The sequence below is a fragment of the Eschrichtius robustus genome, chromosome 13 (assembly GCF_028021215.1).
Source record: "Eschrichtius robustus isolate mEscRob2 chromosome 13, mEscRob2.pri, whole genome shotgun sequence".
Lineage (NCBI taxonomy): Eukaryota > Metazoa > Chordata > Mammalia > Artiodactyla > Eschrichtiidae > Eschrichtius > Eschrichtius robustus.
Window position 1 is genome coordinate 41988693 of NC_090836.1, and position 24195 is coordinate 42012887.

The window sequence follows — 24195 nt, forward strand, 5'->3', positions numbered from 1 at the left end:
AAGTAGGAGAGAAAAACAAGAAATGTGAAGGACCAGTCCAGCAGATCCATCATCTGAATTATAGGAGTTCCAAAAATAAGAAAGAAAATGGAAGCGAAGAAATCACTAATGGGATGATTCAAGATTATTTCCCAGAAGTTAGGGGCACTGAGTGCCCAGCACTACAAATAGCCTCTCTAAGACATATCACTGCCATTTTAGAACACTGGAGACAAGGAGAGGTTCAGAGAGGGGGAAAAAGTCACTTACAAAGGATAAGGAGTTAAAAGACTTCAGACATCTCAAGAGCAATGACCAAAGCTAGAAGGTCACGTTGCAATGCCATCATAATTCCAAAGAAATTCAAGTCCCAGCGAAACAATGGATCGTGTCAGAATAGAATAATGGTGTTGTCAAACACGCAAAGTTTGAAAACAATTTACCTCCTCCTTTCTGAGGAAGCTTCCGGAAGATGGTCTCCTCCAAAAAGAGGGAATAAGTCAAGAAAGAGAAAGATATGGAAACTGGCAAATAAAAGATCCAGCAAAGGAGAAAGGCAAAGAAAATGCCCAGCAATGAGAAACGAGATGGTAGCTTGCAGATGTGTGTGTGTGGGGGCGGGGGAATAAACTCAGACTGGTGTTGGTCAGAGGTCTCCAGCAGAGATGTCCTCAAGGAGATGAAGTTGATAGAATATCTCCTGTGTCTAGATATTCTGAGAAGGGATTTAGGCAACTGGGGGAAGATTTTGAGATAAATACATAGAAAACTAAACAAATGAAAAATACCAAGGTAATTATTAATTCCAGGAAACATAAAAAGTGCAGGAAAGGAAGAATAATCAAAGTTTTCTATATGGCTCAACTCTGAATAGCATATGCAGTCACAGTGTTGTGAGAACTGCAAATTGAACTAACAAAAAGGAGCAAATTAAATTTGGCAGATAGGAGATGAGAATAAGGTATAAGCACTGGAAAGAGAGGCAGGGAAGAGTTCAATCCTCAAATCTGCCCCTATTACTTGTGAGGGCTGGGGCAGACTACAGATGGAGACTCTCATACACTACATATCTTAATGTTACAAATTAAGGTAACACACTGTTAAATAAAATACCTCTAAACCAACTTCACAAATATACTTTCATAAGGACCTACCTAAAAGGCCAAGTTCTAAATTAGAATTTTTGGACTCCTCCGAGTTCTACAGTAGAAAATAGCAGCCCCTAGCCCCTGGCTCTTGCCTGACCCCCTTCCTTTCTGCCCTTGCTTCTGTCCTGCAATGAGCGAGCCTTACACAGGGTCCTGTGGACACCCCAGCTTGTGCTCACTCCTCTTGCTGTGCATAGCTGCCCCTTGGCTACCCCTCAGGCCTAGGGATGCCCACGCTATCAGCAAGGTCTCCCTGGGGAGGAAAGATCCAAGGAAGAAGCTGGTGCAGGCCCAGGAAGCAAGCTGGGCAGGGAATTCCAGGGTCCCAGGTATTCAGAATATCACCTATAAGGTGGGAAGTGGGCTTTGGATGGACATATCTCCTCGGACTCCTCACCCCGAGGGGAGGGACACAGCTGGAGGAGGGCCAGAGATATGAAGGTAAATGCCAGAAGAAACAGTTGAAAAGAGCTGAATATGGCTGCCTCCCAGGAGGGAGAGAGAATGGAGGCAGGGCTTTTCTGTTTTTCTTAACAAATCTTATATAATTATTTGATTCTTTAAAATAATTATATAAGATTTATATATAGACACACAGGTGTCTATGTGTTCTAAAAAATACCTCATTAAAAAAAGAAAAACTGGGCTTCCCTGGTGGCACGGTGGTTAAGAATCTGCCTGCCAATGCAGGGGATGTGGGTTTGAGCCCTGGTCCAGGAAGACCCCACATGCCGCGGAGCAACTAAGCCCATGCGCCACAACTACTGAGCCTGCGCTCTAGAGCCTGTGAGCCATAACTACTGAGCCCACGTGCCACAACTACTGAAGCCCGCGCGGCTAGAGCCCGTGCTCCACAAGAGAAGCCACCGCAATGAGAAGCCCGCGCACTGCGACGAAGACCCAACACAGCCAGAAATAAAAATAAATAAGTAAATTTAAAAAAAAAACTGTAAAAATAAAATGTGACTGATAAAAGTTTATGGAACCTCTGAACCACTTCTGCTGTGCCTAGAGGTCTCAATAATAATGTTTGAAAACAACAGGACTAGGCCCTCATTTGAGGCCATCTAGGTATTACAATGAAAACCAGATGAAGTTTGGGAATTCCCTGGTGGTCCAGCGGTTAGGACTCCACCCTTCCACTACAGGGGGCATGGGTTCCATCCCTGGTTGGGGAGCTAAGATCCCCCCAAGTCACACGGCGCTGCCAAAATCAAAAACAAAAACAAAACACCCACATGAAGTTTCTCTCTACGGCGGCCCCAAGAATGACTCTCTTCCTTTCCTCCCATTTGTCACCTTTAATTTAGGACTTCTACTTCGTGTTGGTTGTTTTCCTACCTCTCCCCTGCTAGACTCTAAGCGCCCTGGAATTGGACCCAGGTGAGACTTCTTTGTATCTTCAGGACCTAGCACAGTACCAAGCACGGAGCACAGGCTCAATTAAGTGTTGATAAATAAAGGAAAAAAGAAACACCTTTACCCGGGCCTTGGACAGAAGGTGCTCGACCTTTCTGCACCCGTATGCCTGAAGCTCTGTAAGTTACTAGCCCTGAGACGTTCAGCAGTCATTAAATAGCTTTAGGTTATAATTCCCTTACCTATACAACATAACATTTATCTCACATCTTTATTCCTAAAATAAATTGGGCCCCTCGCCTCACGATTTCACAGCTTGGTGGGAGCCAAATCTCAAAAGAAGTAACTTTGGGGTCACGTAAGAAGCACTTGTACGCCGCACAAGGGCAGGAGTTTCCCGGGATCTGTCTGCTTTTTTTCCCCCACTGCTATTTGCCCAGTGCCTGGAACACTTCCTGGCACATAACAGGTGCTCAGTAGTTGCTGAATGAGTGAATTAGTTAAAGTGCTAAAAATAACTACGCATCGAACCAAAAAAACGCTCTGTGAAGTGTAAAGATATCCCTACATTCGGAATGAATACTTGGGTCCAGCCTCTGGTCCTGGGAGCGAGCGCGTGGGATCCAGCCGCTCCGCGCGCCCTTGCAGTCGAGCCGCGAAGGCGGAGAAGCGGCGGGAAGAGGTCTGGAGGCGGCCGGCGGGAAGGGTGGGAAGGGCGGGAAGGCAGGAGAGTCCCGGGCGCGCGCTGAGGGGTCGGGACCCAAGCTCAGGCCGCGAACCGCAGCCTAGCGTCGGCCCTCCGGCCGTCACTCACAGCGCGGAGCGGGCGTGCCCCGCGCCCCGCCCCCGGTAGGCGGACCCCAAACCAGGAGGCGCAGGGGCGGGGCCTTGCTCTCCGCGCCGGGGGCGGGGCCGGGCCGGGGCTCTCTGGGCCGGTGGAGGACCCGGCTGGTCGGCGGGAGCGACCGGAGCCCCGGCCACCAGGGCGTGCGACCCCCATTGGCCCCGCCTTCCCGGTTGCGGCCGGCCAATCAGAGCGGCTTTTACTGGTGGGTGGGCCGAGCCGGCCCAGCTGCTCGGAGGCTCTGGCATGGTAACGTCCCCGCGCGGGTGTGAAGGGGCCCGGGTCGGTCCCACAGCGCCCCCGGCGGCCCGGGCCGGGGCCGGGGGGGGCGGGGAGGCCGCCGGGGGTACCCGGGACCCCGGGGCAGAGCTAGGGGATTGAGGGGTTAGGGAGAGAAGCCAGGGAGGGGGGAGGGGGCGGGGATTTGGGGGGGAAGGGGCGGGGGAGGCCATGATGGAGGATGGCGGAGGGTGGGGGTGTTGAGGGGAACTAGGGTTGCGGGACTGGGTGAGGAGGAGGAAGGGATGATGCGAAGAGTGCGTTTGTGGAGAAAGGTCGAGAAAGAAGAGGGGGCGAGAGATGTGGGAACCGGTGGACTAGGGGAAAGCTGGGGGCCACAGTTTCCCCTCCTGGGATATTTGGCGTGCGACATGCCCCTTACCCAGACTCAGTGCTTGAACCCTTTGGAAGCCCTGGGTGCCCCATAAGACCTCTTGGAGACCCCCTCCTTCATTTCCCCGCATTGTCTCCTGAGGTGAGGAGGGGGCATTGTTTCCTGAGGAAAGAGAGGCTTCCGGCCCCCACGCAGTGCTGGACAGTCCAAGAAATGGGAGAGCAGAGGCCCCTTGGTCCCAACCCTGGCTCTGCCGTCAACAAACTCTGTAACAACTCTGTGTGACCTTGGGCAAGTCACTACCTTTCTTTGGGCCTTAGATTTACTATCGATTAAAAAAAAAAAAAAAAAAAAAAGAAGATGCATGGGAATGATATCCCAGATCTCTTTCTGCTCCAAAATGGGGTGGTTCTTGAGAGAGTTCAGGAGAATGGGTTCTAGGATGTGGGGAAGCAAAGGAGGACGAAGATGGAGGCTAGGGCTTCAGCTGGGGCTGCAGAAAATCCCCAGGGATGTGGGGGGATGGTAGGCACAAAGCATGGCTGGGGCAGGCTAGCCAGCGCCTCTGGAATCCTGTTGGAGGGATGGGAGAACTCTCAGTAGAGGAGGGGTTGAGACCTAACCCAAGAAAGATGAAGACCAGAAGTAACATTCTGTTCATCAGAAGGAGAGTGATGAGATGGCAGGATCAGAGAGAAGCAACAGAAGATATTTTCTAGTATCTTTGGGGAACAGGATGAATAATGAGGCTGGTACAGGGGAGTGGGAACTAGAATGGTCTCGAAAACAGGGAGGGAGAGGCTGGTGCTGTTTGGGGCAGCTGAAGAAGGGCAGCAGGTAGATATTAGAGCACAGGGTAATCAGCTGGTCTCTCAGCCTCCATGATACTTTTCTTTCTGATGATGGCTACCTCTTTCTGAGAGGTGTGCCTCCCAGCCTTCATTTTCCAGCACAAATCCCTTCAGGGAGTGAGTCAGACCTGGCCAACCTTGGGATCCCCTGGCTGTCTCAGGATTTCAGGATTGTGTGAGGACTGGGGTAAAAAAGAAAAGAGGGGAATGAATTTGAAAGTGAGAAATACCTGTGGCACTATCGTCCTTGCTGGGAGGCCGCTTTGTGGAGTAGTTGAAAGCACAGGCGTTGGGGTCAGACTGCTTGGATTCCAAACTTGCCTGTGCCATTTAATCTTTTGGAACCTTGGTCAAGTTACTTGATCTCTCTGAACCTCAGTTTCTTTATCTGTAAAATGGGGATAATAACCTCTAATATAGTTGCAAGGATTAAATGCATGTTTGGCATGGTATCTGGCTCATAATAAGCACTCAGTTAAATGTTATTTTTCCCTCTTTCCATTCTCTTCCTTCTGTCTCTCCAGTCTTCTCCTTTTCTCCTTTTGTTCTTTCTTCTGAATCTTCAGTTCTGAGATGCCCCTCAGATGTGGAGGCTGAGAAAAAACTGATTGTATCTGTCGGGGCCGGGGGTGGGGGGGTGGGGGGGTGGAAAAAAAAAATCCTTCAACTGGCCCAGGTGAACACGATGATCAGATGATCAGTTATCTCTTCACTGTCTGTCCCCAGCCTACAAATGTGTTTTTGTTCCAGGGAAGACACATGATCTGCTTCTCTTTCAGCCCCCTTTCCTATATCCCTCTCTCACACAAGTTACGTCTTCAGATTCTCACACAGAAGTATAAGACCTGAAGTTGTGTAGGCACTGCAGCAAGTGAGATAGGGGCATGGGTGTTTCAGGAAAGAAAGCATACACGTTGCACAGGGGAGGCTTAGGGAAGGGAGGGCTTTGGAAGTTCCATAGTAATTTATGTTCATTCCATTGCTGTGTCCTCTCTGGGGAACTGTCCAAAACAGGCTAGTGTCTGGATCCTGGCCAGGGGTCTCCATTCCAAGTTAAAGATGGTCATATACAGTTAGTTTTTAAAATTGTTTAGGTTTTCCCGTGCCAGTATTTGGTTCTAGCTCACTTTCCCCAGCCACACAGACCTCTGCCAAACTGCCTCTCTCTCACATCACGGTCAGCTTTTACCCAGAGAATTTATACAAATGTACCTGGGTACGTGTGCACACACATACACATTGGTCTGTTTTAGGATATTCCAGTATGCAAAAATAAGTTTAGGGGTGAGTCTGCATCTTGTCACAGCACTTTGTGTGCAGGGCCCTGACTAGACACTTCAGAGGAGGCTTAAAAGGAGAAAACACAATCCCTAAATGTAGGGAAATCCCCACCTGAGTAGGGAGACAGGCAGTCCCATGTGAAACACCCAGCAGACATCCACAGAGTAGCACGTCACTCTGTGCAAAGTAGTGCAGCATTTATCCTGAGGGGACACAGGTAGGAGTGTGTGTATGTGTGGAGGATAGTCATAAAGGTAACCTGAAGGAGGTGACTATTGGATCATCTTGAACAAAATAAGAGACAAAGAGTAAAAGAAACACATGGAGTAATCTAACAGTTTCTGTGCAAAGAGGAGGAGGGGAGCCATTGAGTCAGGGTGAGCCAAGGAGAGTGTGGGATGGGTCTTGTTTAAAGGCTTTGAATGAGATGAGATGAGAGATTCTGTAGGGTGGGCAATAGGGACCCACCACTGGTTTTCAAGCAAGAAAATGTTGGAACCTTCCTGGTTTAACCACATGGGTCTCAGGGGATATGCTAGAGTGAAGAAAACAGACCTGCTTCCTGTGGTAAGGACTGTGCATTTAAGGGAGTAGGGCTAGAGGGCAGATTGGATCCAGCCCTGGGACCAATTAATCCCCCTTAGTTTTTTATCTGAAAAAAGAGGACTGCCTAGGGTGGTTGCCAGCGTCCTCTCCAGTTCTGACATTCTGTGTTCCCTGAATAACTGCTAGACCTTAAGATGGCTTTGTTTTGTGGGACTTGCCAAGACCAGTCAGTAAGTCAAGAAATAATAGCACATACTGTGTGCCAATAGGGGGTGGTGAGGAAAATACAATGGGCATGGGATATTGGAGTAAGCAAAACCAGAGTCCCTGCCCCTTAGAGTTTTCAGCCTAGTGGAGGTGTCAGATACTACATTGATTCTAAGACTCACATTTTAACATTTCTGAAGTCAAGATGCATCTTAAAATCAGTGGAGTATCATAATTTAATTGGCAGCATTTGTTTTTTATTAGTGCCACATAAAATAAGAATACAATCAGAATTGTACAAATAACTGTAAAATTCCAGTGGATAATTGCTGAAGGAGGAGGTAACATGGTGTCTGAGTGTGTAAAAGAGGGCTCTGACTAGTCCGCTGGGTTGGAGATAGGCATTCCTGAAGAAATGACGACTGCCAGATGTGAAGGATATGTAGGCGAGTTGTGTGGGGTTGGAAGGAAGCTTGCCCCAGGCAGAGGTGAATGTCTGAGGTGGGAGGATTGAGAGAAGGAGCTCAGCATGGGTGAAGTAGGCAAGGCAGTTGGGGAGCAAACGTGCCACAGCCTCCCAGACGCATTAAAGAGTTTTAAGCAGGGGAGTAACGTGCGTGGCCTGAGGTTGGAGTGGGTGTCGGGAGACCAGTCAAGAGGCCACTGAAGTAGGTCAGATGAAAAAAGAGGGTGGTAGGGGTGGAAGAGGAAACGGAGAGAAATAGATGGATTCAAGAAATCTTTAGGAGGTAAAATTAACAGGACTCATTGATGTATTGAGAAGAAAGAAGGAGGTGTGGTGAGTGGCTCACAGATTTCTGTCTTGGACAACTGTATGAATGGTGGCAGCAGTCTCTGAGATGGGTGACCCTGGAGCCTGGGAGGACCCAAAGATGGTTATGTAGCATCTGGGAGGTTAGAGAGGATCCTGAGACAGCTTGGGTGGGAAAGCGTGGCACAGAGAATTGGATTTCCTCCCGTGTTGATTGGTTTCTGACTTCCACGTGGAAGAAAGTTTCAGGGGGCAAGAGCAGGTCTGAATACAGGGCTTAGAGTATGTGAACCCTGTGAAAAGGTGATCCAAATTGGAGTAGTTTGACTTACCCTTCTCTTCTTAGGACAAGATGGGTGGGAAGAGAGGAAGGACAGATATTGCTAAAAGTAGAGATGAGAAGCATTTTTAAATGCTGAGCCTTCATACCATAGGGATAATTGGGAAAGTAGGGAAATTGGGCAGCAGTGAGCCAGCTCCCACCTTTCTATGGGACTCCTCCCTACCACCCCCCGCCTTCCAAGCAAAGAGGAGGAAGGGCAGAGCCTTTTAGCTGCATCTCTGTGCCCTAGTTTACTTTAAAAAATTTTTTGAAAGGGTAAATATAGTCATACTCAAAGTTACAAAAGGGCAAACAGAATTCTCCTTTCCACCTGTGTCCCCATTCTCATTTCTTGTGTGCCATCTTTTGTCTCCCACTTGTATACAAGTAATAAAACTTTGCTGCACTTTGCTTTTTTTCCCCCCACTTGTTTATGTATCTTAGAGATTATTACCTATCAAGACAATGAGCCTCTTCGTTCTTTTTATGACTGCATAGTATTCCATTTTACGTTTGTGTAAAATTCCATAGTTCCTTGCTGATATTTAGGCTATTATAGTCTTCTGGTTTTACAAATAATGTGGATCTGAAAACCTTGTACACACATGTAGGGCTATATCTATAGGATGAATTTTTAGAATCGGAAGGTTCTGTATAAAGAGGATTTGTTCCTTCATTTGTTTGTTCATTCACTTAATATTTGTTGAGTACCTATTATGTGCCAGATACTGTGGCAGATACCAGGAATCCAGCTTTCAACAAGTCAGATACGATCTCTGCCCTCATGGAATGTTATTATTCTCTGGTAAGGGGAAACATATCCAAGCAAACATAATAATTACAAAATTGTTTATGTAAGAAAACTAAAAAGGGGATCAGAATAAATTGGAAGTGCTTTAAATGGAGTCAGGAAGGCTTTTTAGAGCAAGTGATATTTAGGTTGAGAACTAAGTGGGATGATGTGGCTAGCCATTAGGTGTAGGATAGGGAGACCTAGGCTGTTCAAAGCTTCGTGCACTGGGACGTGAGCTCAGAATCTGTAGGGGAGGTGATGGCCACTGAGTGGGGGGGCTGGGGAGTAAAGCTAAAGAGAAGAGGGAGGGAATGGGAATGGAAGATATCAGAGTGAGTGAGTGACTAAAGATGAGGCCAATTAGGGGAGGGGGCTGGTAGTAAAGAGAGGAGAGTTAGGGAAACTTGTACTTAGGAAGGACTAGTGACTATGTTTAGAGACCTTTGGGTTGAGTCTCTGTACTGGGTGAATTCAGGTAGGCGAACAGGAAAAGAGGCCACTTCTTCCCTGAGTACTTTGGGAATGAGAGACCTCTGTTTGCCTGGTTTAAGGGAAGCACAGCCTTGCCCACAGGCAGGAGGGTGGGTGAAAAGCCTTGGGAAGAGCCCATCTGTGCCTGTAGTAGAGCCTCCTCCATCTTTTCTTGGCTTTGGCAAAGTGGAAACTTCCAAAATAAAGATGACATTGAAGGAGCTCAGCCAGCTGGCTCTGAGCTAGCAGAAGAGACAGCAGAGCTACCCAGGGCTCAGAGCTGGGGGCAGGCAGGAAAATGGGCTTGGAGACCCTTCCTCTGAACTTTTGCTCCTTTTTCATCCTCACGCCTCTGCTTCCCTTCTGCAAAAGCCCATCTCTTTGCCCATCCTGGGTCCTATGACTTTTCTCTCCCTCAACAGTCGGTTCCCGATTCTGGTCCCCGGCCCCCAGCAGCGCCTGCCCCCTTCCCACCGGGGCCCCCCATGATGCCACCACCCTTCGTAAGTTTTATGTCTTTCCCTGGGCTTGGCTTTTCCAGCCTGCACCCCCAACTCCCTAGTCCCTAGCACTGCTGCATCGCCAGTATGGTTTTTGTGTAATGCACCCTTCTGTTGCCCTTGGATGAGGGATGGTTTTGCTTGGGCATCCGGGTGGGAGGAGCTGCTATTAAGCTCTCAGTCCATAAAGTTGACAGTTCTCCCTTTGTCTTTTTGTCCTTGGGACACACAGGGGCTGGGGAAAGGAGAAGTGGATGGGAAAAGACCCCTTTAGTGTGAGGGCAGGGCAGGGTGGGGCTGTCTTTCTCTTTCACTGCTCCTTGTCTATATTCTTTTTTTTTTTTTGGCCGTGCCTCACGGCTTGTGGGATCTCAGTTCCCTGACCAGGGATTGAACCCGCACCCTCAGCAGTGAAAGTGCAGAGTCCCAACCACTGGATTGTCAGGGAATTCCCCTTGTCTGTATTCTTTATACAAAAAAGTAAGGCTGGAATAGCAACTGGTGGTCATCAAACTTGGGAAAAAGAGGTAGGAGGCAGGGGACTGGGGGATTTGGGACTGGACACCTGCCTCTGGCCCTGCATCTGAAAGGCCTCTTTGGGGACAGTCATTGAAGCAGTGGAGCCTTCCAGTTGCAGTCTGGTGGCAGTTCTGCCTCCCTTTTCCCTCTCCCTTCCCTGCCTCAAGAAGCTGCGTGCTTCCTTTTATACCCAGAGGGACCCCCTGTTATCAGTCTCAGTGGTGAGGAGGGAGGTGGTTTCATGCCCCTCAAACCGAAACCTTGGAATTATCTCAGAGCCAGGGTGGAGGGTTGGGGTGGGAGCCGAGTGGCTCTTTCCTGACAGGTGCAAAGCAGTGTCTTCTCTGCTCAGGATCTCTTCCTTTCCTCATTTTCAGATGCCTCCTCCAGGAATCCCCCCACCTTTTCCTCCAATGGGGCTCCCCCCAATGAGTCAGAGACCACCGGCCATCCCTCCCATGCCACCTGGCATCATGCCCCCAATGCTTCCACCAATAGGGGCGCCACCACCACTCACACAGGTAATCCTCTCCCCTGTACCAGGGCCTCAGAAAACCCTTGTCATTTTAGCTGCGGGTAGAGGTGAGAGTGGATATCTGGACTTGAGAAGCTGGGGTGGGGAGGGAGGGAACGTGGGGCCAGGCCCAGGTGGATTTGTCTGCTGAATGGCTGGAGGACACTCTGAGGCTCAGCTAAGAGCCCAGAGCCTGGGGATTGCCTGCGGAGGTGCCCATGTGAGGGTCACAGCCCCGACAGGATCTCTCAGGACCCTTCACAGCCTGTGCTTACCTTCACCTCAGTAGCTGGTTTTTGTCTTCTTTGTATCCATAGATACCAGGAATGGTACCACCCATGATGCCAGGAATGCTGATGCCAGCGGTGCCCGTCACCGCAGCGGTAAGCACTGGGGGACAGGAAGTAGGTTCTGCCCTGCAGCCCAGTGGGCCTGACTTGGAGAACAGGGACATGGCTTCCATTCTTTCCCTCTTCTCATCGCATCCACCCTCGGCCCAGCTGCACTCCCCACACTGAGTCCTCCTCTCCAGTCCAGCCATGTACTCAGCTCTTCTAGTTTCTCACTCTTCCCCAAAGCCACATACATTCTCTCTTTTTACTGCCTCTGCTATGCCCAGCTCCCTTAAGGAAACACACTCATGCCAGACACTGCTTACCCTCACAGAGTTAGCACTGTGGACACTTGAATTCAATTTCGTCTTCATCTTCTGTGTCTCTGGAGGAAGCAGCAGTACCTGGGGATCTCTCTGTACCTTCTTATGCTGTTGTTCAGTGTAGTAGAGCCTGGGTAGGATGTGGCATTTGGTATTCGCTGTGGAAAAGATGGGCCATGGAGGTTTACTCAACAAAATACTCTCACTTGAAAACGAAGAAAGGAGCTGCTGTGCAATTTCCCTCTGGGGTCTTAGAGCCATGGCCCCAGAGGGCAGGGGAAGCCTGTTAGGGAGCAGAGATCCCTGGGAGCAGGATACTTGGATCCTGGCCTGGCCTGCTTCTTCATCCCCCATGGCCTGGGTCTTGGGGGCCACTGGGCTTGGCCCCAACCCTTCCCCCTCCTCTTTCTTCGGCAGACGGCTCCAGGTGCGGACACCGCCAGCTGTGAGTCTTCTGGGGGTCTGTTCCCCCCAGGCTCGGAGGTTGGGGGGTAGAGGGGACCATGGACTAGAGCCCACCCCGGATCATGCCTGTTGGGATGCCAGGGATCCTGGGATGTTGATGGGACCAGGGGATATTTACTGGGGATGGAATAAGGGAGGAATAGATGGGGATCAGATAGGGGTTGGAGAAAGGACTTAATATGTTTCCTTTGGCTTCTTTTCCAGCTGCTGTGGCTGGGACGGGCCCTCCGGTGAGTTCTTTCAGCTCAGGGGTCTCTGGGTAGAAAGGCTGAAAAGGGGTGCTAATCGTTAAATTTTTGGGGTGAGGAGAAGAAGCTTTGGGAAAGGGGCCTTGACCACCATTCTGTGCACCCTCCCCTCCCCCAGAGGGCCCTGTGGAGTGAGCATGTGGCCCCTGATGGGCGCATCTACTACTACAATGCTGACGACAAGCAGTCCGTGTGGGAGAAGCCCAGCGTGCTCAAGTCCAAGGCGGAGGTCCTGAGTGGGGCTTTCTGTCCCTTCCTTTCAGCTGCCCTGACCTTTCCACGTCCTTGGCTTCCCCTGAGTCTCTAACCATACACGTGGTTCCTCTGATCCCAAGATTCCTGACCATTCCCCGACCTCCCTAGGATCTCAGGAAGTCCACCTTCCCCCATGATGAGCCAGGCCAGGTGGTCGCTAAACACTCCTGTGTCCCCTACTCACTGGGTCCCCTTAGCTCCCCCAACTGTGGCTGGAAGGTATGCCCAGCCCACTGATGTTCCCTGGCCCATCCTCTTACAGCTCCTGCTATCCCAGTGTCCCTGGAAAGAGTACAAGTCGGACACAGGCAAACCTTACTACTATAACAACCAGAGTAAGGAGTCCCGCTGGACCCGGCCCAAGGACCTGGATGACCTGGAGGGTGAGGAGGGGGTGGGCCCAGGCAGGGGCTCTGGGTGTGGCCCTTGCTACCCTATAACCATGTTATCCTTTCCTGTTGCAGCTCTAGTCAAACAAGAGGCTGCAGGGTGAGTGACTTGCCCACCTTGCCTACCTATCCACCCGTACCTGGGGCCACCTAAGGGGTGGGAGTGGCCTCTCCCCATGATCCCTACTCTGTGGGAGGAAGAGCCAGCTCTCAGTCTCCTTGTGGAGTGGTCTGCTCTGGCCCCAGTCCTTCACAGGATAGAAAGACCAGCCAGCCCCTGACCACCTCTGTCCCTGCTCTACTGGACACTGCCCTTCCGGCTCACCTGCAGGAAACGGCAGCAGCCACGGACACTACAGCCTCAGCCTCCTCAGCCACAGCCTGACCCCCCACCTGTGCCACCTGGCCCCACCTTGGTGCCCACGGGCCTCCTAGAACCTGAGCCAGGTGGGAGTGAAGATTGCGATGTGTCAGAGGCTGCCCAGCCCCTGGAGCAGGGGTTCCTGCAGCAGCCGGAGGAGGGCCCCAGCAGGTGAGGGCTGCCCCCCATGGCATTCCAGACGCTGGCCTCAGGCTCCCAGCTGGGTTCAACCCTTGACCTCTGCCAGGTTTCTCGGGAAGGGGGTGAAGATCTGGGCATGACCTCTGAGGAGCAGAAAATGGCTTCCCTGGGGAGCAAGGGGGAGTGTCCTGATCACGCAGGGCACTGAAAGCTATAGGGACTGGGGGACACTGTGGCTGACTCCCCTTTGCCCCCCAGTTCTGCTGGACAGCATCAGCCACCACAGCAGGAGGAAGAGGAATCAAAGCCAGAACCGGAGAGGTCTGGCCTCAGTTGGAGCAATCGGGAGAAGGCAAAGCAGGCCTTCAAGGAGCTGCTGAGGGATAAGGTGCTGAGAGTGGGGCTCCCAGGGTAGGCCTGGAGGGGGCAAGAGATGGGCAGGCCCCATGACCCCTGCCTGCTCCATTCCAGGCTGTCCCCTCCAATGCTTCGTGGGAACAGGCCATGAAGATGGTGGTCACCGACCCCCGTTACAGGTAGGTCTGGGCAGGCCCTCCAGACCTTGTTCATGGGGGCAGCTGAGCCAGGGATTCCCCAGGAAACCCCAAGGGGGCCAGAGTGAGGAGAGTGATAGATTGGTGAGTGTGCTGGGAAAGAGAAGCTGGAGAGCCTCCAGGAGAAGGAGGGGAAAGGGATCTGACATGAGACATTCAATAAATGCTTGTTGAATTGAATTGATTTGAATTGAATTGATTGGGGAAACAGGGGGCTGGATAGGGCAGGGGCCTGACTGCAACTTGAGAACCCCAAAGCAAAAGGGCCCAGTGTTAGCAGTGTCTTAGAGCCGCGTCTTGTCCCCTCACTGCTTCTTACCCCTCCCCACATCCCAGAGACCTACCTGTCTTGCCTCCCTGTGCCCTTGGAGCTCCTGCAGCCTGCTGTGCCCATGCATGGACACCTCAGTTAGTTCTATGAGACCTGTCCCCAGTGTGCCATGACCCTGCTTTGTGGGCTGTGCAGCGTGGTTCAGGCTGACTCCTCTGTCCCCATCCCACTCCCACCCTGTCCACCCCAGTGCCTTGCCCAAACTGAGTGAGAAAAAGCAGGCATTCAATGCCTACAAGGCGCAGCGGGAGAAGGAGGAGAAGGAAGAGGCCCGGCTAAAAGCCAAGGAGGCCAAGCAGACCTTGCAGCATTTCTTGGAGCAGCATGAGCGCATGACCTCCACCACCCGCTACCGGTCAGGGGGCCGGGCTGGGGTGGGGCCTGGGAACCCTGAGAACCCGCGGGCCCAGTCTCTGTTCTCTGCCTGCCTACTCACAGCCCATATGCTCCACAGGCGGGCAGAACAGACCTTTGGGGAGCTGGAGGTCTGGGCTGTGGTCCCCGAGAGGGATCGAAAAGAGGTTTATGATGATGTCCTTTTCTTCCTGGCCAAGAAGGAGAAGGTAACAGTCACTGGGCTGGATCCATCAGTCACAGTCTCATCTAAGACCTTCCATGTCTTTGCTTCCTTGTGGACCCAGCCATTCACTTCTCGCTGCCCCAGGGTCCCAGCTCCTTACTCAGAAGTTGGTGTGGCACTTACACATCCCACATTTATGCTTTGGGCCTACAGCTCTGGGTGTGGGAGGACAGGAAGGTCTCTGAGGGTTTGGTCTGTAACCTGTTTCCTTCCCCTTTCTGGGGACATGAAGGCCTCGAGTCTGGCCATCCCAGAGTCCCCAAGCTGCCTGCCTTTCCCCAGGTGTTCCTCTGCCCAGGCCCACTTGAGTAGCTCCGGCCTGCCCTGCCTCACCCTGACCCTGTGGCTCCCTAGGAACAGGCCAAGCAGCTCCGGCGCCGCAACATCCAGGCCCTGAAGAGCATCCTGGATGGGATGAGTAGCGTCAACTTCCAAACCACATGGTCCCAGGCCCAGCAGTACCTCATGGATAACCCCAGCTTTGCTCAGGACCATCAGCTGCAGAGTAAGCCTGGGTCTCCACTCCTTCCTGTCCCTTCCCTTTTCCTCACTGACCCCCAGCACCAGCCTCAAACCACTCCCCTGCACCTCCTGCCCTCCTGGATGTCTAGGAGTCCCCAGCACTTACTCAGTCCAGAACCTCTCTGGACTCTGGAGATCCCAGAATGCTTCAGGACACCTCCTTTCTCCCTCCAGGGTCCACTGTTGACCTGGACAATGTGTGTCCTTGTGGGAAGAGCACTGGGGTAGGAATCAGAAGACTTGGAGATGATTTTTGTAGCTCATGTGAATATGGTCTTAAATTGCTTGGTAGGGTGGGTCTCAAGTGGTCACACATGTTGCAATAAGCTGCTGTTGGCCTATCATCACAGGCAGTATCTTCAGATACTCACCTTCTGAAGCTGTATCAAAGCCTGATTGATTCCCAGTCCCATAAAAAATAAAACCTCAGATCCTGAGATAACTGTTTTCGTATGATGACTTCTAGTAACCAAATTCACAAGAGCTGAACACTTCTAATTTTTTCTCATATAATCAAGGAACCCTCCTCAAGAACCATCATTCCAATAGCCTCTCCTGCAGAGTCCCCTGCTCCCCTAACCCCACCACCCTGGGTGTCCCCAGCACCTACAGGGGCAGCATCTTTGAAGCACTGGGGGTTCGGGGTCTGAGAGGGTGTCGCGCTGGTGCGGTGCCCACTGAGCCTCCTCCCTGTGGTTAGACATGGACAAGGAAGATGCGCTGATCTGCTTTGAGGAGCACATCCGTGCTTTGGAGAGGGAGGAGGAGGAGGAGCGGGAGAGGGCCCGGCTTCGGGAGCGGCGCCAGCAGCGCAAGAACCGGGAGGCCTTTCAGGTATCTTTGCTGCCCTCTGGATCAGAGCTCAGCTCTGCCCCAGACCGCCACCTCTTCACCCGTGCCCTGCCTCCTCTCGGCCAGTCCCACTGCTTTCTCTATGCCCAGCCCTGTCCCAGCTCCACAAGGCCTCTCTGTGCCTGCACTTTTGCTCCCGCTGTGTCCCCTCTACCTTGGGCTGTGCTCCTCTAGGGAGACTAGATGTATGCACCACCCAGAAACTGCCAGCAGAGAGCGCCCTACAAGCATGGCTCGCCAGCTAGGCCAAGTTTACTTCCCTTCACTGGGGAGCCAGACAGGCATAGCTAGCTTGTCCCCCAGCTTGGAGGTGGCATTGGTGTTGGTAGTGGTGGGGGTTACTTGGCTGTAACACATTTGGGAAGTTGAAACCAAGTCATGGGAAGATAATGCTGCAGGCAAGTTTCCGCTTCTTTGCCTCCCGGTCCGGCTCATTTTCATTTTAAGTCTGTCCCCTTCTGTTTTACACTCTCTGCTTTCACATTGCTCTCTGCCTCCCCATCTGTATCTCTTCATCTCTGCCTCTTGCCTGCATTTCCTCAGTCTGGGTTGTCCCTGCCTCTCTCTGCCAGCTCTTGTCTTCTTCCCCAGTCTTTGGCTCTGCCTCCCTCCCTTTCTCACTCTCCCTGTAACTGGCCTCTCCCTGCTTAGACCTTCCTGGATGAGCTGCACGAGACAGGGCAGCTGCACTCTATGTCCACCTGGATGGAGCTGTACCCAGCAGTCAGCACTGATGTCCGCTTTGCCAACATGCTGGGCCAGCCGGGTAAGGCAGCCGGGCTCCCCCTCCTCTGGCCTGGCTTTCTGCCCTGCCAGCCTCTCTGCACTCCCACTCCCTGGTCCTGTCCTCAACCCCACCCTCAAGCCTTGGGAAGCTGCCGCCCGCCAGGCCCCCCTCCCTCCCTTCCCCGCAGGCTCCACCCCTCTGGACTTATTCAAGTTCTATGTGGAGGAGTTGAAGGCACGATTCCATGATGAGAAGAAGATCATTAAGGACATCCTTAAGGTGAGGGAAGCCTGGGCCTGTGGATGGAGGCAGGCTGGGTGCAGGGCAAGCTTCCAGGACAGAACTCCCCAGTAAGGCCTGTTTTGTGGGAGCATTGCAGCTCGGTTCAGGAGATAGCTACTGTGATCCTTTACTGTGCGCTGGGGACACACAAATGAATAAGATACAATTTCTGCCCATAAGGAGCTCATGATCTAGTAGGAAGATAGACATGACAATGGCTATACAGAGGGGCAAGTGTTACTACAGAGAATGGAAAGAATTGCCATTTGAACTGCACCTCTAAGAACGAGTAGGTGGAGGAGGGTGGAGGTCCTGGGCGTAGGGTACCACAGGAGCAAAGAGGAGCAAGAAGCACAGCTAATCATAAACTCGTAGCCCACAGATATGTTCCTTCTGCCTGTACAGAGTTTTAGAAAAATTTGGAATTTGATGCTAACATTTTAAAATCAAGAGATTACAATTAAAATCTGGATCTTCAGCGTCTCTTGGAAATTTGGATTATCTAGCGGCACTAGGCTGGTTTTGTGAGGCATTCAGTGGACTTGAGCTGAGATGCCACTGCCTTTTAGAAGGGGCCTGTCCTCCTTATCTATCCTCACTCCTCCCTATCACCTCCGTGATGTGGGAGCTAATTCACCTGCCATTTCCTATCGCACATGCACGTTGGAGAATTCTCAATATCCATGTCTATCAAAGGGGGAAAAGTGAGTGATGGACTAAGAGAGCCCCATGTTTCAGAAAAAGATAACAAAGAGAAGCATGTTTCTTTGTGGAAGTGAAGACCATTCTCATGGGTTTGAGAGGGCAGTGTGAATAGTGGTTAGGAGCAAGACTGTGAAGGCAGACTGCAGGGGTAAAAGTCCAGCTTAACCACTTAGAAATTATGTGACCTTGAGCTGATTACTTAATCTTTCTGAGCATGTTTCCTCGTCTGAAAAATGGGGAGTATTCCTTCAGACTTCACCTGATTACCAAGGGGAGTAACTTGGTACCTGAGGTGGAGAGGGTCTGAGAATAAAGCAAGGAATGTCCCACTGCACACACATTTCTTTAAAGTCCTGTGTCTTGCCTTAAAAATTCATGCAGGTGTTGCATTTTAATACCATAATACTTCTCTGTTAATATAAACTTAATATTTTAAAATTACTTACCATTAGGTAAGATGTATCGTATTGTCCTGTGGCTTCCTCTGTTTCTCTGGAACCACATGCCCCAGTTGGGAAGGAGAGCCCTGCCTGTAAAATTCCTTGAATGCTAAAATAAGGAATTTGGATTTTTATCTTGTAAGTAATGGGGAGCTGGGAATGATGTGATCAGCTGATGTCTTGGAAAAGCCCAGGTGGTTGTGTAGAGCAGCGCTTGCAGCCAGAGTGCTTGTATGCTTAGGGATAGGCGTGGTAGGAGGACAGGACTCGAAGCCTCAGGATACTAGAAGTGTTAGTGACCAGTGATCAAGATAAATTCTGAGCTTGAGTCATCCTCTTCTGACTCACCCCCAGACCACTTTCCTGCTGTTGGGGCCATTTGCTAGAAAAATCCGGGCAGCATGGACTCAAAGCAGGGTTCGAAGCATGGGGGGTGAGTAGGGAGACCAGGCAGGAGCTGCTGCAGTGATCTAGGTGGGAGTGAGCTCGGCGGGGGCAGTGGGGATGGCCAGTGAGCAGAACTGTGATGTTCCAGTAGTTTCTGAAACTCCCTAGGTCTCCTCAGAGGGGCCTTGGGACAAGCTGGAGGGGGTGGGGGAGTGGGGGGCACTTTATGCTCCTTCCTTTATTTTCAAGTGTAACAGCTTGTTTCTCTTTTATACATCGAGGTTCTGCATAAGATTTTTATGGAAAAAAATGTTTCTGCTGTTAAAAAAGAAAGTTTAAAACCAGTAGGCTAGAGTCACGCAGAAGTAGAATTGACGGATTTTTCTGTGAAACTGAGGGAAGGAAGGAGTGAGTCGGAGATGTCAGGAGTGGATCGATGGCACCATTGGTAAGGATTAAGCAGGAAGAACAGGGCTGGAGAAAATAGGAATTCCACTTCTGGAATTATTCTCAAAAGCAACCTGGGGCAGGGAGGAATAAAGCATGTACCAAATTTTAAATAGGATAATTATATAAAGTAGAAATATCTAATCCAAGGAGAGCTAAATTTTATTGGACTCTTAACTTTTAGCCACAGAGCGGCCGGTACTGCTGACAGGCCTGTGGGAGTCCTATCCTTGCTGAGTCCTGTGTCTCCACACCTTCTGAGAAAGAATCTTCTTTAGACAATTCCTCCTTCCTCTTCCCCGTTTTGGGCTCCTGCCTATGGAAGGCAGATGAACCCAGGGCTCCCTGAGACCATCTACCAGCCAGGCAGACTGTGATGGTACCTCGCATCCCATAGGGTAGTGCAGAGTCCTGGACTTGGAATAGCTGAAAGACAGAAGATCTGGGCCTGAGAGATCCATGGGAGTAGGGTGGGGGGCTCCCAGGAAATGAATTCTCTTGGGATCTGCTGAATTTGAAGTGTCTGCGAAATATCCAGTCTAGTATGGGTCTGAAAATCAGGAGAGAGGCGGGGAATGAGATTGCGAGGGACAGTGTAGATTGAAAAGACTAACTGCAGGTCTCAGGGGAACAAGCATATGCAAGCGAGGTGGTAAAAGAGGTCAGAGACAGGAGGGGACCCTGGAGAGGGGAGCACTGAAGAAGTGAACAGAGGAAGAGAAGAGTGGGGAACAAGAAGGGGTCCTTGGAGTTGACTCTTGGGACATGAGCGACCTCTAGGAGAGCAGTGTCCGTGAAGAGGGCAGAGTGAGTGCAGCACAGGCTTTAGAGTTGGGTAACTCCTGGCTGTTCATTGGTTGAGACCTCTGCAAGTTATATAATGTCTCTGAGCCTCAGTTTCCTAATCTGTAAAATGGGGGTGATACACGTGCAAGGTCGTGAAATTAAGTAACATTTGAGTGTCTTGCTTATAGTAGGCTTAACAAATGTTTGTTTTCCTTTGTGCTGCATTTAAAGATTTTGAAATAAAGGGAAAGAAGCAGAGGTTGTTAGCTTGAGGAAGGTGAGAGCAGGGTGTTCCAGGTTAGGTGAGCTGTGTACTTGATGGAAGGAGCCAGTGAAGAGGTGAGACTGAAGCTTGCAGTTCCCTAAGCGAGAGAGATTGGTATATTTGAGGAGAAGGGCTGGAGAGCATGGGTTGAGGAAGTTCTCTTGGAAGAAGCAAGAAGAGTGCACCTCTGCCATCAGCAGGAAGGCCGGGGCGAGTTCTAGCTGAGTGGAGGGAGAGGGAGGGAACCTGGGCCCGTGCCCCAGACCTCGCACGCCAGTGGCTCCGCTTTCCACTGAGTCATCTTGGGCCAAGTGAGAGAACTCTCCTAAGCCTCTGCTTCACTGGGGTGTTTTGAGGCTTAGGTGAGAAGCACAGCGTCAGGTCTGTGTGTGGTGTTTTTAATAGTGTTTTGGGAGATGTACACCTGATGGCCTCTATTTTTCCCGTGGATGAAGTGATCTGTGTGGGTGTAGTGCTCAAAAGTAGGGGCTTTGTTGTTAGAAAGACCTGACGTAGAATTCTCGTTCAGCCGTATATTAGCCCTGAAGACCTTGGGCAATTGCTCTAGTTCCTCCAAACCTTGGTTTCTTCTTCTGCATAAAATTAGGATACTAGGACTTGTGCTTAAATTCAGATACGTGCGGATTAAATGAGATAGTGCGTGTGAAACACTCAGCATGGTACCTGGTACATAGTAAGCACTCAATAAATACAGCCAAAGGGTGGGACCTGCAGATGCTGGAATGCAAGGAACTTACTGAGCAGCAGGAGGACCCAGCAGGGGCTCAAGCTTTAAGCCAAAGGGACAAAGAATTAATTGTGAGAAACACAGGCATCAATCACACAGGGAACACACACACCCTGCACACCCGCCCCTGTGATCCAACCCCCGCCTCCAGTTCCCTGTGACAACCGAGCCAGGGGTGGGCATGGGAGTCTTAATTATCAGATGGTGAGGACTTGGACGACTTGGTCTCCAAGTGCATCCCGTTCCTGTGGATCCCTTCTGGGGGAGGGGGCTACTTGAGCATCCTGTAGTCTGACCCTTGCCTGCCCTGGAGGCCAGCCAGCTTCAGGTTCAGGCCTGTGGTGCACCCTGCTTCATGCGCTGCTGTGCCCACAGGACCGGGGCTTCTGCGTGGAGGTGAACACAGCCTTTGAGGACTTCGCCCACGTCATAAGCTTTGACAAGAGGGCTGCTGCGCTGGATGCAGGCAACATCAAGCTGACTTTCAATAGTGTGAGGGGCCGCGTGGGGTGGGGCTGTAGCCAGGGCTCCGTTCTCGAACTCGTCCCTCACTCTTGTTCCGTGCCTTTTCACTCACTGCCCCAGTGTGACTCTCCCCCCAGTTCAGGGAATGATAGTAGGAGCCCAGGCTCCAACTTCCCACCTTTTAAGGTATGTCTGGGTGAGTCGGGGCGCCCACCCTCCTGGGTGACGCTGTTCTGTGTCCTGTCTGCCCTCAGCTGCTGGAGAAAGCAGAGGCACGGGAGAGAGAGCGGGAGAAGGAGGAGGCACGAAGGCTGCGGCGCAGAGAAGCTGCCTTTCGAAGCATGCTGAGGCAGGCTGTGCCTGCTGTGGAGCTGGGCACTGCCTGGGAAGAGGTCAGGACTGCAGCCTGGCACCAAACACCACCCCCTCAGTCCTGAGGGCAGCGGTGCTTCTCCACCACCGGGGACCCACCCCAGTCATAGCACAGCTCGGGGCCAGCTTCGGCTCCCTTCCTTCCTCTGCCCCAGCCCTGCCCTGTGCTCATGGCGGCATCCATGCTGTGCTGGGGCTGGTCTGATCAGCAGTGCTCTCCTGTTCAAGGTCCGTGAGCGCTTTGTGTGCGACTCAGCCTTTGAGCAGATCACCCTGGAGTCGGAGCGGATCCGGCTCTTCCGGGAGTTCCTGCAGGTACTGGAGGTGAGGCAGAGCTTCTCGTCCTCTGCATCTGCCCCAGGCTCTTGAACACCTGAGGCTAGCTTAACAGAAGCCTCGGTAACCTCTTATCACCAGGGCTCTCCTTTCCCGGACAACTAAGGAAGGGGAGGTCTTAGGGTACCCTGGATAGAGCTAAGGCCCTAGCCTCAGAAGAGGAGGCAAAACCGTATTGTAGAATGCAGGGTCCTTCCTGGGGCTAACCTTCCTCACCCCTCCCTCTGCCTCCACCAGACTGAATGCCAGCACCTCCACAGCAAAGGCCGGAAACATGGCAGAAAGGGCAAGAAGCACCATCGCAAGCGTTCCCACTCGCCCTCAGTGAGTTGGCGGGTAGAAAGGATGTGGGGTGAGGCTGGATTGTCTGGGGGAAATAAGAGCCACTTTTCTTGCTTTTCCCCTACATCACCTCCCCTGGAGGAAGATTTTGAGGATTCCTTTGGCCCTGGATTCTCCTCTCTGTCCCCAGTTCCCATACTTGAGGGCCTCTGGAGCCCAGGTAACCTCTGTGCTGACACGTGTCTGCCGATCTCCCCAGGGCTCTGAGTCAGAAGATGAGGAGCTGCCCCCACCATCTCTCCGGCCCCCCAGGCGGAGGCGGCGGAACCCCTCGGAGTCAGGCTCTGAGCCCTCTTCCTCACTTGATTCTGTTGAAAGTGGGGGTGCTGCCCTTGGGGGACGGGGTTCCCCATCCTCCCGCCTTCTCCTTGGATCAGGTAAGCTGTTGGGAGCTGAAGAGGAGGCCTTCGGGGAGCCCCGCCCTCTGAGGGTAGAGTGGATTGGGAGGGCTGCACCTGTCGGAGAGTAAGGAGAACTTCCCGTCCCTGCCCAGGCAGGAAACGGAGAGAAGGAAGGAAAACCAGACTGAGACTTCCTCAGACAGGTCCCTGTCTGTGAAGAATGAGCAGAGAAAAGGATGAGGCCTCCCTTCTCCCATGGGACTTAGTGGGGCTTTTTCTGTCTCCAGATCATGGCCTTCGGAAAGTCAAGAAACCAAAAAAGAGAACTAAGAAGAGAAGACACAAGTCGGTGCGTAGAGAAGGAACTTCCGTCCAAGGCCCTGCTATTTTATGAGATGTCTTCACCCGCCTCCCGGGCTGTTCTCCACAGGAACTGAGGAGGCGGGCTCTGGGCTCTTACAGAACAGTCCTGAGAGCGAGACAGACCCTGAGGAGAAAGCGGGCAAGGAGAGTGATGAGAAAGAACCAGAGCAGGACAAGGACAGGGACCTCCGGCGGGCAGAGCTCCCTAACCGCTCCGCAGGCTTTGGAATCAAGAAGGAGAAGGTGAGAGGCAGGCACCCGGCCCCAGCCCAGTCAGCGCTGTGCCCAGGCCTCGGCAGCCCTCGGGGGGAAGCTGTGGGTGAGCTGTGCCTTTGCTCCACCAGACGGGCTGGGACACGTCGGAAAGCGAGCTGAGCGAGGGTGAGCTGGAAAGACGGCGGCGGACGCTCCTGCAGCAGCTGGATGACCACCAGTGACCTGATGAGGCACCGTGCCTCGGGTCTGTGTGAGGCTGTGGCCTAGTTTACCCTCACTGTCTGCCCCAGACTTCTTCCTTAGTTGGGTCTGTGTCCACTTTTCCTCAAGTAGCCCCAACCCCAACACACCATCGCCAGCACCTCCCAAGGCTGCTCGCGGTGTTCAAGGGTCCTCCCAGCTTCCCGGACAGCTAGTGCGGTCCTTGCCCTCAGCCCCAGACCAGCGATTGGTGGTGAATGCCACGTGGGTGGGTGGTGCCAGTAGATAAAATGTGAGAAGGGGCCCCCAGGAAGAGTGACAGGCTGGTGGACACAGCCTGGGTGGCAGAGGGTGGGGACCTTACCCTCTAGCATCAGTACCTGCTCCTGCCTGCCTGGGTCCTTGGGGCACCACCACTCCTTCCTCCAGCCCCGGGGCCCAGTGTATGTGTGTTTCATTTTGGTTTTGTTTTTGTTTTTTAAATAACAATATTTATAACGTCACCAGTGGCTCTTTTGTCTTCTCCATGTGCTTGCACTGGGGCCGGCTGGGGCCGGACAGGTGCCCGCATGGCCAGCAGGGGGCACTGGTGCCTCACAGCAGGCCTGCCTCCCTTTGTGTGGCTGGAGCTCATCTAGCCAGGTTCTCCTTCTCCAGGCTTCCGCACTCACCTCCCCCAAGCGTGGCAGCTCTGCCCAGC

The 24195-nt window shown here is 52.2% G+C and overlaps 2 protein-coding genes across 7 annotated transcripts in view; one reads left to right on the forward strand and one right to left on the reverse strand.

Moving 5' to 3' along the window:
* The window catches only part of FAM186B (family with sequence similarity 186 member B), a 27711-nt gene extending 24133 nt beyond the window's left edge, over nt 1-3578 (reverse strand). The window contains exons 1-2 of the mRNA XM_068561943.1: nt 3301-3578; nt 3055-3251 (exon numbers count right to left, since the gene is read on the reverse strand). Coding sequence (XP_068418044.1) covers nt 3055-3251; nt 3301-3578 — 475 coding nt within the window. The remainder of the gene's footprint in view (nt 1-3054; nt 3252-3300) is intronic.
* Nucleotides 3507-23998, forward strand: PRPF40B (pre-mRNA processing factor 40 homolog B). Of its 6 annotated transcripts, none has more exons than XM_068559945.1 (26): nt 3508-3579; nt 9609-9689; nt 10583-10726; nt 11037-11102; nt 11792-11819; nt 12044-12069; nt 12206-12316; nt 12605-12725; nt 12807-12831; nt 13063-13263; nt 13492-13621; nt 13705-13769; nt 14309-14473; nt 14573-14681; nt 15053-15203; nt 15921-16054; nt 16724-16838; nt 16987-17078; nt 21235-21351; nt 21579-21716; nt 21925-22020; nt 22270-22356; nt 22574-22751; nt 23003-23064; nt 23146-23321; nt 23423-23998. In XM_068559945.1, the coding sequence occupies exons 1-26, from the start codon at nt 3577-3579 to the stop codon at nt 23451-23453; spliced, it is 2652 nt and encodes an 883-aa protein (XP_068416046.1). In that variant the 5' UTR covers nt 3508-3576; the 3' UTR covers nt 23454-23998. The 6 variants fall into 6 exon arrangements, with proteins under 6 accessions (XP_068416049.1, XP_068416046.1, XP_068416045.1 ...); XM_068559944.1 differs by having other exon boundaries at nt 23178-23321; XM_068559946.1 differs by having other exon boundaries at nt 12605-12677; nt 23178-23321.
* The last annotated feature ends 197 nt before the right edge of the window (nt 23999-24195 follow it).

Coding starts and splice junctions, on each gene's coding strand:
- PRPF40B (XM_068559944.1), top strand. Junction 10,727..11,036: donor CGCCACCACCACTCACACAG/GTAATCCTCTCC, acceptor TTGTATCCATAG/ATACCAGGAATGGTACCACC. Junction 11,820..12,043: donor AGGTGCGGACACCGCCAGCT/GTGAGTCTTCTG, acceptor CTTCTTTTCCAG/CTGCTGTGGCTGGGACGGGC.